Here is a 13,648-nt window from a genome sequence, read left to right on the forward strand (position 1 = left end):
TTACCTGTATCAGTTCATTTATTCGATGTAAGTCATCATCAGTTGCTGCTTTTTTCTTGGGGATTATCCCTTCCTGCAGGGAGGTGAGGCGCTCATACACGTCATGCTCCAGGTTAGTCTAGAAGACATGAGACCTTAGTGAGAATGCCCATCACTGGAATGCACAACATTCCTCCATATTAAGAAAATTATACACAAACAAGTGAGGCTATTCTGCTCCTCCCTCAGCTACTCATGTTGCTTATTCATGATGGAGCCTTTGATGTAGTGTTATTCTTCATACTAACATCCTATAAAAGGATTGCTCCACTTCTGAACGAGCATAGATCCTCACCAGTGCGCTCTGACTCTTGCCCCTGAAACAGATGCTTTGAAGAATTCAGAGGAGTACAAATTGCATCCCCACATTTGAATCCACAGCAGCCCCGATCCTGCTGAAATGCAGAGCTGCTTCCCTTCTTTCCTCAATTCTATTCTGGGAATGCAGAGGTTTGGGGGAATTTGATGCTAGAATGCAGAGCACCTACCTCACCCCGAACCCAAAAGAGAAACATCCAAGAATGTGGAGCAGTGCTGCCTCCTCCTATCAGCAGCACCATCCCAAACAGACTCATCTTCAGATCTGTGCATCACAGGGAGGGAGTTGCCAGTTTTGAGCATCTGAACAGAATGCATCAGCTTTTATGTCTGGATCCAAACCTCCACCACTCTGAAGTTTCTGAACCACACGCAAAACATTCCCGACAACTGAAGCTCATATGGCCAACTCCCTACAGACCAAACAGTCTGAGATACTCCAGCGTCTGATGTGTTTTTCTAATTCATGATGCTTACAAAACAGCTAATGCTCATCTAGGAGTTCTCCTACTTTCCCCATGTTGTAGGAAGCTCAACTGGTAAGCCCCATTCACTTACCAACTGCAGTAACTGTGCTGCGCAGAGATGGACTTTCCAACCTTGCGCACGGCAGGATACCCCTTTCTGATTGGCAATCTCCTGCAACATAGCCTTCTTCTCTTCTAAAACCAAAGAACACAAATCTGATATGTCTAACATAGGAACAAAGGACAGTTACGATACTGTAAGATTTTTTTCCCCCTCCATATGCTCCAATAAGAACCTAACACAGATCAGTTGGTCAGGACAGCAATATCCACTCATGTACCAGATATCTGAAGATTTCAGACATATGTGGAAGTAGGGGCAGCAGAACTGGGGTGGGGAGGAGGGGTGACGGGACAACAGTAAGGGTTAGTGCTCCCACTATAGACATAGTGTGGGGGCTGGACTATGTTTCTGCCTCTACAATATTTCCTCTGTACCTGCAGAGGAGAAGACAGGGCAGCCCAGCCCTGCTCCTCCTCTTGTCCAACTCCCTCAGCACTAGGGAGAGGGGGCAGCTGGAGGCAGGGGCTGGAGCGGGGAAGGGGCAGAGTGATGTAATTCTGGGGCTGCGGGAGGGTTGTTTTCCCTTCAGGGCAGGAGCCAGTTGTGTAAAAGCAGTACTCAGGGCAGGGAGCTGGGCAGGCAGCTGCTCTGGGTGCCTGCCCAGACTGCGCTGCTTCCTCAGCCTGCCATCTGGGTGCAGGCTGCTCAGTGGGGGATCCGGGCGCGGGGAGATCTAGATGCACAGGGGCTTGTTGGGGGGTTCTGGGTGCAACGGCAATAGGACTCTGCAGGGGAGTCCAGGTGAAGGCGGTTAGGACTCAGCACAGGGGGTGTGGATGTGGGTGTCTCAATGGGGTGGGGATCCAGGTGCAGCTGGTTGGAACTTGGTTGGGATCTGGGTGCGGGTGGGTTGTCAGGGTGGTCCAGGGGGAGTGGGGCTTTTTGGGGCGTGTGTGTGTGTGTGTGTGTGTCTGTGTGTGTGTGTGTGTGTGTGTGTGTGTCTGTCAGTGGGAGGGTCTGGATGCATGGGGGTGCAGCTCACTGGACAGTGATCCCTCCCCTTTGAGCTGAGGTGCAATGGGTGCAGGAAGTGTGGAGGGGGAGGGAAGAGGAGGAGAGTTTGCAGAGCTTCCTAGAGCCAGGGAAGAAATCTAGGGGTGGGTCTGACACGGCCCCGGATGCCTACAGGGGAAGAGGAAGTCCCGTCCTCCCCAGCCCAGCTGGGACTAGCAGCTGAGCCAGGTGCAGGGTAGGAGGCACCAGCTGGGTCTTCCCCGGTCCTTCCCCCTGCCCCACAGTGATTTACCTCTCTGCCAGCTGGGTAGGGTCACATGACTGCTCTTGTGGATTCTCTTTGCTTCCCCGTCAGAAAGTCATTTTTCTGTGGGGAAGCAAAGAAATCTGTGGGGACATAAATTCTGTGCATGCGCAGTGGCACAAAATTCCCCCAGAAGTATAATATGATGGCTACTTTTGGTGTGTGTTACTTCTCTCTGGTAGGTGGAAGGTCAGGCCTGTTTAAGTGTGACTTTCTTCCTCTACCGTCAGGAGGTCTGACAAGAGATAGCATCATTGATAGCTAGTAGAAGTTTTCCTTTAGCTCACATGATGAACATATCTGAACAGGAAACAAGTTCTATTTGCCACATTACAGTTACTTAACTCCTTTGTCTATATGACTACAACCACTCATAAGACACTGTTCCCAGCATTACGTATGGGCAATAGGAAATCCTGTAAAAAAATAAACTGACCTTTCACTCTGACATCACTGTATCTCTGAAAGTGGTGATAGGCAGCTTTCCAGGGGTTGCGATAGTGACGGAGCAGTGTGATAGGGGGTCTTGGACGCACAGGGACGTACCTGACACCTTCTTCATCTAAGAAAGAGCCAAGAGAAACAAGCAGTTTCAACTAGAAGAGACTGGCATTATCTAGTGATTTAAGCAGAAGACCAGGAAGCAGCTCAGGTGCCAATTTCCTCTCTGGGATTGAATGAGTCACTTAACATTTTACAGATGGTGAAACTGAGATGGACCTTGTGAGAAACAGATGTTTTGAAAAGCACAATGGAAGGGCTAACTATTAATTTGTAACTCAGGTTTCTTGTTTAACAGAAGTCTCATTATTGTAGAGGCAGGGAACAAAGGACGCTAATTTGGAGGAAAAGAGAAGAGCAGATATTTGAGCAGAGAAAGCAGTTATCATCAGAGATGCCATTACCTATATACTCTTTTGGAGGAGACTTGCGCTTCTCTGCTTTCACCAGAAGACTTTTGGCAGTGGATTTCTCATCATCAGTACTATTAGTCTCCATCATGTCTCCTTCCTCTGTGGAGATTACATGCTGCTGCTTCCGGGGCTTTTTCCTTGGGGAGGCACCAGGTGGCAGGTCGTTCGGGGGCATGGAAAGGTTGTTGGCCAGCAACGCAAGAGATGGAGACATGGTATTTGTAGTCAATGGAGGAACTGCTAAGATAGAAACAGAAAGAGAAATGTTTAAGAGCCTGACAGCCAGAAGAGAGAGCAACTTTATGTCAGCTAGTGTGAAAGTGACAAGCTAATACCGTCTAAGTGCTGTCCCAGTGACATCTATCCTGAAAATAATTTCATTTTACTGGGGGAAAGAAGGGGTAATAGAACAGTACGTACTAGCTGTCCAAGGAAAAGGAACTTAAACGTTGTTTGTATGGAGGAGGAAATCTATGCTTAAGGGTTTTTATATCAGTTTTGTATGACTGAAGTCAGATTTTACTGCTCTGCTGTTATTTCAGTCTCGCCTCCTCCCTAAGCATATGGGGTATCCAAACAATTGTACAAGAAAATTCAAGGAACTAGGCTCAATTTTTAAATGGAAGGGGTTCAGTGGCCACTCTGCAAACTCTTACATTTAAGATGGACAGTTCATAGTCACTGGCATTACAATGTCCTCCCCTGCTATGACTAAAACTGATCTCAAACCCATTTATCTAGAAAGATTCCTTGCTTAGGAATCAACAGGACCCTCATTTTCCATTCCAGTTGTCACTGGGATACCAGCCCATCAGAACTTCATGCCCATTCATGTCACTGAAAACAAGATTCAAACAAGTTTGTAGACTCTGGACTTTCACTGAAATAAAACAAGAACAAGAGAATCTTTAGGAATTATTTAAAATTACTCCGATGGCAACCCTATGATTGGCATGCTGTACCACTATCCAAGGGAGTTTCATGTTGGTTTTGGTGAAGCCCTTACCATCACGCCCCAAAAAAGGAGTGACTGCAGTTACTTTAATCAGAAGCCTACCTGAGACTGGTCGCATTATGTCCATAGGTTCCACTTCCTCTTTGATTTTTATCTCTGGTGCTGGGGGTCCCAATACTGTGGAGAGGGCCCCACTCATAGTTGATGGAGGTGGAGGCGCAGCTATAATTGTGGTAGAAGTGGCTGGAGCAGCTGGAACTGCTCCTGGAATGGTTGACAGAGGTGCTGTCGGCTGAGAAGGTGGACTAGCTGCTGCAATAATTGTTGGAATGGCAGATGGAAGCTGCTGAGAGGTAGGTGGGACTGCAATGGTGGGCTGCTCGCTGGTTTGATTGGACACTGCTTCCATAGACACAGTGACTGGAGTAGCCATAGAGACATGGATTTCTGGTTTAGGCTTGGCACTAAAACATAAAAACTAGTTAATCCACTCAACATCTTAAGTGCTGCTGCCATGACTTTCTACCGCAGACAAAGTCTGTAAAGTTAATGAACTGAGCTTTGAAGCTAGCTCCTTCAGAAAACCCATTTTTTCCTGCCCCAGTACATGATGTTTACCTCAGTAATGTGGAATACTTTGTGGAATGTTTACCTCAAAATGTTCATCCCTAACTCAGGCCTGGTCTACACTGGGAGGGTGGGGGGAAATCGATTTAAGTTATGCAACTTCAGCTACATGAATAACGTAGCTTAAGTCGACGTACTTAGATCTACTTACTGCGGGGTCTTCACTGCGGTAAGTCGACTGCCGACGATCCCCCGTCGACTCCGCCTGTGCCTCTCACTCCAGTGGAGTACTGGAGTCGACGGGAAAGTGCTCAGCAGTCGATTTATCGCGTGCAATAAATCAACTCCCGCTGAATTGATTGCTCCGGAGGTAAGTGTAGACGTGCCCTCAGTGACATCCAGATAATTTACACTGATCTCGCAAGTAATCAGGAGATTGATTTCTTGTGCTGTTTCACCAAGAGCGCTTTCTTAGAAGATAGGTTTTAGTATCATTCTCCTTCCCATAATATAAGAAGATAAGAATGGCTATACTGGGTCAGACCAAAGGTCTATATAGCCCAATATCCTGTCTTCTGACAGTGGCCAATGCCAGATGCCCCAGAGGGAATGAACAGAGCAGGTAATCAAGTGATCCATCCCATGTTGCCCATTCCCAGCTTCTGGCAAACAGAGGCTAGGGATACCATCCCTGCCCATCCTGGCTAAAAGCCATTGATATTTTATTTTTATATATATATATATATATATATATATATATATATATATATATATATATATATATATATATATATATATATATATATAAATCTCATGACTAGATCCAAATTAAAAAAGATAAATCTATGGCAGGGGAGGTGATAGAAAGAGGTGATGACACACGTTCTTCTCGGATCTGGATCATGTAATTGACAAGGCGGTTCTAGCTGAACCCTCTGCAGCAGCATTCATTTCCAAGCATTGTTAACTACGAGCTCTACAACCTTTGCTTTACTTTTAGACAGAATGCCAGGATTTGTTTTCCTTGTGAATTATCAATGGTGATTGCTGAGCCTGTCTTCTATAAGCATAATGATACCAACACTAGTCAACTCCCTTCAGCAGGGAGCTAACAGATGCTTAATTGGCTAGTCAAATGGAAAACACTTTAGTAACTGTGAAGAATGAGTTTTCTATTAATCAAACCCAAACAGAAATATTATGAAGGCCTTCCTTTTAAATAAACATTTGATGAAGCAATCCATGTTAAAATAATTAACTTGCCGTGCTCTAAAAGGGTAAATGCAATAAGATATTGATCTGATAATGAGATCTTTTAAGGGATTAGAATCTTGTGCAAGCACCAGAACAATTACATCAGTTAAAAATACAACTCTGGTGTAATATAGTCATTCCTTTACATTTCTATTTTACTTCATAATGAATTTGTGTCATGTTTACACAACACCTTTTACACACCCTTCTCTCCTTAAACTAAATTCCATTGGCTTTGATCCATTATACAGGAGGTGCTGTCATGCAGTTTGCTGTTTGAAATCCTTACCCAGCAGGTCTGGGTGATCCAGATGTGCTCCGCACAGAGCTCTCCACACGGGTGCTAGCTACTTCAGAAGGCTGAGGGGGAATCAGACTTTTCCGGACTGCCAGTCTGGAAGACACAGATAAGCTTGGAACTTGTGCTGCTCAGGTACGTTGCCTTTAGAAACCTGAACGCCAATGAAGGCAGAAGAAAGACTGTATCTCTTGCTGCCACAAATGGAATAGGTTTTGTCTTCCTGTGCTAGTTGTATTGCACTCCTAAGGTGGTGATGGATTAGTAAACTTCTGATCAGATACACTAAGGGCTGGTCTACACTGGCGGGGGGGGGGGGGGGGGGGGGTCGATGTAAGATACGCAACTTCAGCTATGGGAATAGCATAGCTGAAGTCGACGTATCTTATTTCGACTTACCTCGGGTCCTCACAGCGCGGGATCGACGGCCGCGGCTCCCCCGTCGACTCCACTACCGCCGCTCGCCCTGGTGGAGTTCCGGAGTCGACAGGAGCATGTTCGGGGATCGATATATCGCGTCTAGATGAGACGTGATATATCGATCCCTGATAGATCGATAACTACCCGCCGATTCGGCAGGTAGTCTGGATGTACCCTACTAGGATTTGCTTCTAGTATTTCTTCAAACAAGGCTTCATATTTTATTTCCCCGAAAGGGTAAGTCCAAGCTATCAGTCTCCTCTCACCCATTTTGAGGACTTCTCCACAGAGCGCCAAGGATCCTTACCAATTTTATTTTCAACGTGCCCACCCATGGTTGTGTTGAGGCCACCAGCCTCTAACTGTGGAGACTGGGCATTCTACCAGCATTGGGTGGTGCCAGCCATTTTTCCATTACTGTCCCAAGGCTCAGCAAACCACCATGACCTGACATGGTTCTCAGCTATGAGCTTACGAAGCAGAATCCTGCAGGCTGAATGTGCATTTATCATCACAGGGCAGCATAATGCTATATTGGTCAGCTAGTGAGTCTGGCAAACATGAGAGAGTCTATCACTATAAAATACTTGAATATTCCCACAAGGTTTAATTCTGAAACTATCCAATCCCCACACAAAAAAAAAAAACCCAGACCATTCTAGGAAGCAATAGACCTTTAAATGTCACCTACATAAAAAGAGAAAATTGGGCTACTGTCCCTCTTTTTTTGTTTATGATTTATATTTTTTAAAAGTGTGAAGTTTCTCTGTTTTATAAAAAACATAAGAATGGCCATAGTAGATCAGACCAATGGTCCACCTAGCCCAGTATCCTATCTTGCAACAGTGGCCAATGCCAGATGCTTCAGAGGGAATGAACAGAACAGGTAATCATCAAGTGATCCATCCCCCGTTGCCCATTCCCAGCTTCTGGCAAACAGAGGCCAGGGACACTTCAAGAGCATGGTTTTGCATCCCTGCCCATCCTCGCTAATAACCATTGATGGACCTATCCTAAGAGTTACAAACTGACCAGTCAACCACACACCTCATTTGGAACCAGAAGTATGCAATCAGGCAGCAGCAGAGACCTCCCCCCCAAAAAAGCAAATACGGTACAGTACTATGTTAAACTACTACAAAATAATGGAAAAACAGCATTTTTCTTCGTATAGTAAAGTTTCAAAACTGTAGTAAGTCAATGTTCAGTTGTAAATTTTGGAAAGAACCACCATAATGTTTTGTTCAGTTATGAACATTTCAGAGTTACGAACAATCTCCATTCCCAAGGTGTTTGTAACTTTGAGGTTCTACTGTACTTCCTTTTGTTTGTTTTAAACCTGCTGCCTATTAATTTCATTTGGCGACCCCTAGTTTTTGTGTTATGAGAAGGAGTAAATAACACTTCCTTATTTACTTTCTTCACACCAGTCATGATTTTATAGACCTCTATCATAGCCCCCCTTAGTCGTCTCTTTTCCAAGCTGAAAAGTCCCAATACAGTAACTCCTCACTTAAAGTCATCCCAGTTAATGTTGTTTCGTTGTTACGTTGCTGATCAATTAGAGAACATACTCGTTTAAAGTTTCACAATGCTCCCTTATAACATTGTTTGGCAGCCGCCTGCTTTGTCCACTGCTTGCAGAAAGAGCAGCCCATTGGAGCTAGCTGGTGGGGGCTTGGAACCAGGGTGGACTGGCAGCCCCCCCATCAGCTCCCCGCTCCCCTAAGTTCCCTGTGCAACCGCCTCCCAGTGGGCTATCAATTGCCAGCAGTTCAGCTGTCCCTCCCCCCACTGCCATGTGCTGCTCCTGCCCTCTGCCTTGGAGCTGCTCCTGGGTGCCTCCTGCTTGCTGTGTGTAGGGGGGAGGGGCGGAAGGCCCTAATATCAGGGTGTCCCCCTCCCCCCACTTATCCCATCTCAATAGAGCAGAGGGGTGGGGTGGGTAAAGGGGCATGACAGGGCTCAGGACGGAGGGAGCTTGCTGTCTCAACTTGCTGATCTACTTAAAAAGGCAATGTACTTAGAGTGGGGTCAGCGTACTTACAGAGGCAATGCACATCTCTCTCTCACACAGAGGGTGTGTGCCTCTGTCTGCCGTGCTGTCTCCCCTCCCTCCCTTTGTGCTGCCTTGTAGAGTGTGAGAGACTACATTGTTAACCCTTGAGGGCTCAGCCAAGTGCTTGTTCATCACTTAGCAGTAAGGCATTCCCTGGGAAATATCCCACCCTCTGTCTTCACCATCTCAAACAAGCTTCACAATCGTCATTGCTGTGTACAGTATTAAACTGTTTGTTTAAAAAACTTATACTGTGTGTGTATATATATATATATATATATATATATACACACACACACACACACTCTATCCCGATATAACGCGACCCGCTATAACACGAATACAGATATAACGCAATAAAGCAGTGCTCGGAGGGGGGGGGGGAGGCTGTGCACTCTGGCGGATCAAAGCACGTTCGATATAACGCAGTAAAATTTTTGACTCCTGAGGACAGCGTTATATTGGGGTAGAGGGATATGTGTGTGTGTGTGTGTGTGTGTGTGTGTGTGTGTGTGTGTGTACACAAATATAAAAATATAGTCTTTTGCCTGGTAAAAAAAATTGCCCTGGAATTTAACCCCTCCTATTTACATTAATTATTATGGGGAAATTGGATTAGCTGAACATCATTTCGCTCAAAGTCGCGTTTTTCAGGAACACAACTACAACATTAAGCAAGGAGTTACTGTATTAATAATCTCTCCTCATGTGGAAGCTGTTCCATATCCCTAATAAATGTTGTTGTCCTTTTCTGTACCTATTCCAATATATCTTTTTTGAGATGGGGTGACTCAATCTGCACGCGATATTCAAGGTGTAGGCGTACCATGGATTTATATAGAGATAATACGATATTTTTCTGTCTTATTATCTATCCCTTTCCTAATGATTCCCAACATTCTATTAGTTTTTTTGTCTGCCGCTGCACATTGAGTGGATGTTTTCAGGGAACTATCCACAATGACTCCAAGATATCTTTCTTGAGTGGTAACAGCTAATCTAAACCCCATCATTTTATATGCATAGTTAGGATTAAGTTTTCCAATGTGCATTACTTTGCATTTGACCTTAAATACCAAGTATGTCAAGTCTAGTCTTGGAGGACTCACTGGAAGTCTCAAAAGTTGAAGGCAAACTTTTTTAGCCCTTAATTGGCAAGAATGAGTTATTGAATCTAAGAGTTCTTCCCCTACCTATTTATTCAAGCATTTGAATTAAGCAGGAGTTTTAAACAGTCTAAGTTAAAGCTACGTTCCTCTCTTTGCTAATCAGGTTTCACTTTCATGTCATTTGTGTGTTATAATCTTACTCCTTCTCCAGTTGTCCATAAAGTGTTCCAGAAAAAACAGGGCAGACAAAACCTGAATTTAATTAATTTAAAAAAAGCATGAAGCAAAAAGGAAGTGGCTCAAATATTTTGTTTCCCCTTGCAGGTCACATTTAAGAGCTAGAGTCAAATTCTCCTATACATCCCCATTAGTGACAACAGGATATGACTCAATCATCTGCTCTAAAACAGGATGGACAAAAATGCAACCTGGATGAAGTGTATCTTTCATAGAGATGGGCATCTTACTTGCATCCTGCACTGGTTAAATTTTCCACCCTCACTGAAGCACAGACATTTCTTCTACTTGGACGAGACGACTGGTGCCCAACCTTATTACACAGGAGGGCCCCATCAACCTAAGCACAACCGTGTGCGGGCCAAACAGATTCTACATATTTTAATAAGATTTAAAGTCACCTGTATTGATTTATATTTTAAGTTCAGCTTGTTTTAGAGGTGTTTAGATAGGTTGTTTCATGTACAGAATTGTCTATTTACACGCTGTGTAAACTAAAATGATGTGATCATGACGACAAAATGCTAATGAATCGATCATTAGTAAATAGCATTGAAGCAGGCTGCGAGTCTTATGAAATGCTCTGTTGGGCCATGTACGGCCTGCAGGTTGGGCACCCCTGGACTAGTCTGAGAAGAAGAGCAATTAAATGCCAAGTCAAGTCCTACTCACCCATCTGTAGCTGGTTTCTTCCGGAGGATGCTTGGGCGTGGGGATGAGCCCTGGGCTGGTGCACTGGCGCTGGCACTCTGGCTGTGAGTTTGTACCACTGTGGTCACTGCTGGAGCTGCATTGAATGTGTTGCTAATAGGATTGGCCACAATGGTGGCTCCATCTGCCAAGACCACTGCTGGGAAGGACAAAAGGGACATGAAAGAAAAGGAGAGAGAGACAGAACACAACAAAGAAGATGGGAAAAGCAGCAGTTATTAAAAGAAACACTTGATGGGAAAGTAGGTATTCGTATATTTGCTCCCCAAGCTCTCTCCTAGTTTTGAAGTGTAGTGCTGTACAAAGCAATTTAATAACAACCTTCTCTAGGGGAGATGGAAGGCATCACCTGCCTAACAACTGTTGCTAGGTAAGACTAGCATTCCAAGAGAAATGGAAGGGGCAGAGCTTCCCAGGGAAGAATGTATCACTATATGCATAAGAATTGCATGTCTTTGGCAATGCTTATTACTTGTAAATGAGGCACTGTCTCACAGTGCTGTGTCCTAACCTTCTGCCAGGTGTGTTTGGCCATCTCAGCTGACCATTGATTCAGGACATTTAGTCAGACAGATGAGAAGTAGATACTGGACAATATTTGCTTGCCAGCCAGCTCTGGGAGGGGCTAGAGTGGTCTCTGAGATGCTAGATGCCTTTTCCTCAGAAAGTCTTCAGGATAGCTGGACTGATGTTTTTCCTCACATGAGGGATTTCCTGCGGTAGTCCAGCTGGTGAAGGTATTTTGCAGTCACTTTTCAAAGTGTGACTGTAATGGGTTTCATGTCTTGGGCAATTTATAGGCAACATATCCTATCTCTGAGAAGAGCTAGCCATTCCTCAGAAGAATCATCCACATGCAGAGAAGGTTTGTCAAGTTCTTCAGCTGCAGTGGCACTTCCAGCTTTAGTCATAACATCGTCAGACCAACACTAACTTAAAAAAACAAATCACTAAAATCTACTTGCAACCTGATCATGTAGTTTTGGCTCGTAAATAATGGAACAAAAACAAATCTACTGAGAGAACGCATATTAGTATATTTAATGTCTGCTATTGTATTACCACTGTAGCTTTATAAAGGTTTGTACTATATAAATACTATTTCTCATCAGGGTGTGGCTTCCCAGAGAGTTAGTCTAGCTAAGATATTTCAGTTGATCAAGAAGCTGGAGGTGAATTCAAGGCTACGTCGCTCCCTTGAACTGATCCCATATATAGCCTGGACCTAGTTGGCTGAAGTTACCTGAAGTCTTTGTTTCTGTTTGTGGTTGCTGAGCATTGATTGGTGCAGGCTGGAGTCCCTGTGTTCCAATTGGTGCAGCTGGGTGGAGTCCCTGTGTTCCAATTGGTGCTGGCTGGATCCCCTGTGTACTGATAGGCGCTGGCTGGATCCCCTGTGCACTGATAGGCGCTGGCTGGATCCCCTGGATGTGACGGGCATGAGATGCATCTACAGTCATCAGCTGCATGGGATTGAGGTGCACAGTGGAGGCCACTCCTACACCAGTTTGAGCTGTGATGGCAGAGTTGGGGGCCTGAGCTGAAACTGAGAACAGTAACATGAACATTGATTATTTCCACCCCAATGGACTACTTCATTTTCCTATGGTGCATAAAGAGGGGTTCTAAACACTATTTGGATTTTTATTTAAGATGGAGCAATTTGCTTAACATTCTGCAGTCTCCTTGCTACTGCTGAAGATAACAGAATTTGAATAAGATTTTTCCCATCACAAACTAACTCTCCAGACTGCTGAGAGCCATAACAAATTCAGATGCCTTCATTTTGCATTTACGATGTCTGTCTGCTACTACAAGATACTATAACTTAATTGCAAAACCAGTCAGAAAGTGGGATACAACAGGAAGAAGGGAGCAAAGCCTGTGTTTTTGAAAGAATACTGTCAACTTGTTCTTTAACTCACAAGTTTAAAAATTAGCCGTTTGAATCCTGCAACTGAAGTCTATACTACCCCTGAAAGTGTGTCTCTACTTTTGCCACTGATATGTTATTTAAGAGAGTCCTTTGAGTGTCAAGATACAAAATGTTTTCAGTTTTTGAAAAAAGGAAAGAGCTGCACTGAAGCATTTATTTTAAAAAGACAGGCTTGCAAACTTGTAACAGTTTTGAGCCTACTAATGTGAATTAAAAAAGAAAAATATCTGTGATAGTTTACAAAAGAAGAGAGAGAAGTAGAATCCAAGTGTGGAACGCTTTTAAAATATGGCTTAGTTTAAATTTTCTCTAATCCTAAATACTTGACACTACAACTGGGTGAACTGGTTTGTTCTTAAGCCCAACCCATTATCCAACACCCACAATGCAGTGGAATTTAACCGTTATGCAAAATGGTGCTCCAGAATATAAGCTTTCTTTTTAAAGACATATATATTTCTAGCCCTCATTATTGCGATGTTAACCATGACGACAAGAACTGATATAGTGTTGTATTTTTGAGTCTGCAGCTGCTTGAATCAATAGTCAGAGAGATGTGAACTGCCCCATTCTCCTCAATGAAATGTTAACTCTGAAGCCTAAACCCTAATTTATACAGTTAACTTTCACTACTGATCATTTCATGCCAAACACCCTAACTGTCCCCTACCCCGCTGCAAAGGCCTCCAGATTTTCCCTTGCACCTCATCTTCCATGATGCATTTATGTATTGTTAACAATACATAAATGCAACAGCACATTGAAAATTGAAGTGGGGGACAGTGGACAGCAAACTGAATGTAATATCACAATAGATAACACAGGGGCTAGTGTGCTGAGTTTAGTGACATCTTAGGCCAGAACAACTCCCAGTTATGGAGACCCACAACTTCATCAGCAAAACCGTGTATGTATGTAAGGTAAAAGGAGTGAATATTACAAAATTAAATTGGCTTATTAGAACATGGATCATGGGAGACCC

General features: G+C 44.1%; 1 protein-coding gene across 5 annotated transcripts in view; it reads right to left on the reverse strand.

Annotated features, from left to right (window-relative positions):
• Positions 1–13,648, reverse strand: part of SAP130 (Sin3A associated protein 130) — a 33,471-nt gene that overhangs the window by 1,142 nt on the left and 18,681 nt on the right. For 2 of the 5 annotated variants that reach the window (XM_054039219.1, XM_054039224.1), the window contains exons 13-20: positions 11,974–12,276; positions 10,692–10,869; positions 6,186–6,290; positions 4,178–4,539; positions 3,112–3,360; positions 2,643–2,768; positions 916–1,019; positions 5–118 (exon numbers count right to left, since the gene is read on the reverse strand). In XM_054039219.1, the coding sequence (XP_053895194.1) occupies positions 5–118; positions 916–1,019; positions 2,643–2,768; positions 3,112–3,360; positions 4,178–4,539; positions 6,186–6,290; positions 10,692–10,869; positions 11,974–12,276 (1,541 nt within the window). The remainder of the gene's footprint in view (positions 1–4; positions 119–915; positions 1,020–2,642; positions 2,769–3,111; positions 3,361–4,177; positions 4,540–6,185; positions 6,291–10,691; positions 10,870–11,973; positions 12,277–13,648) is intronic. The other 3 variants (XM_054039222.1, XM_054039223.1, XM_054039220.1) reach the window with 3 other exon arrangements.

Source organism: Malaclemys terrapin, chromosome 9 (assembly GCF_027887155.1).
Source record: "Malaclemys terrapin pileata isolate rMalTer1 chromosome 9, rMalTer1.hap1, whole genome shotgun sequence".
NCBI lineage: Eukaryota > Metazoa > Chordata > Testudines > Emydidae > Malaclemys > Malaclemys terrapin.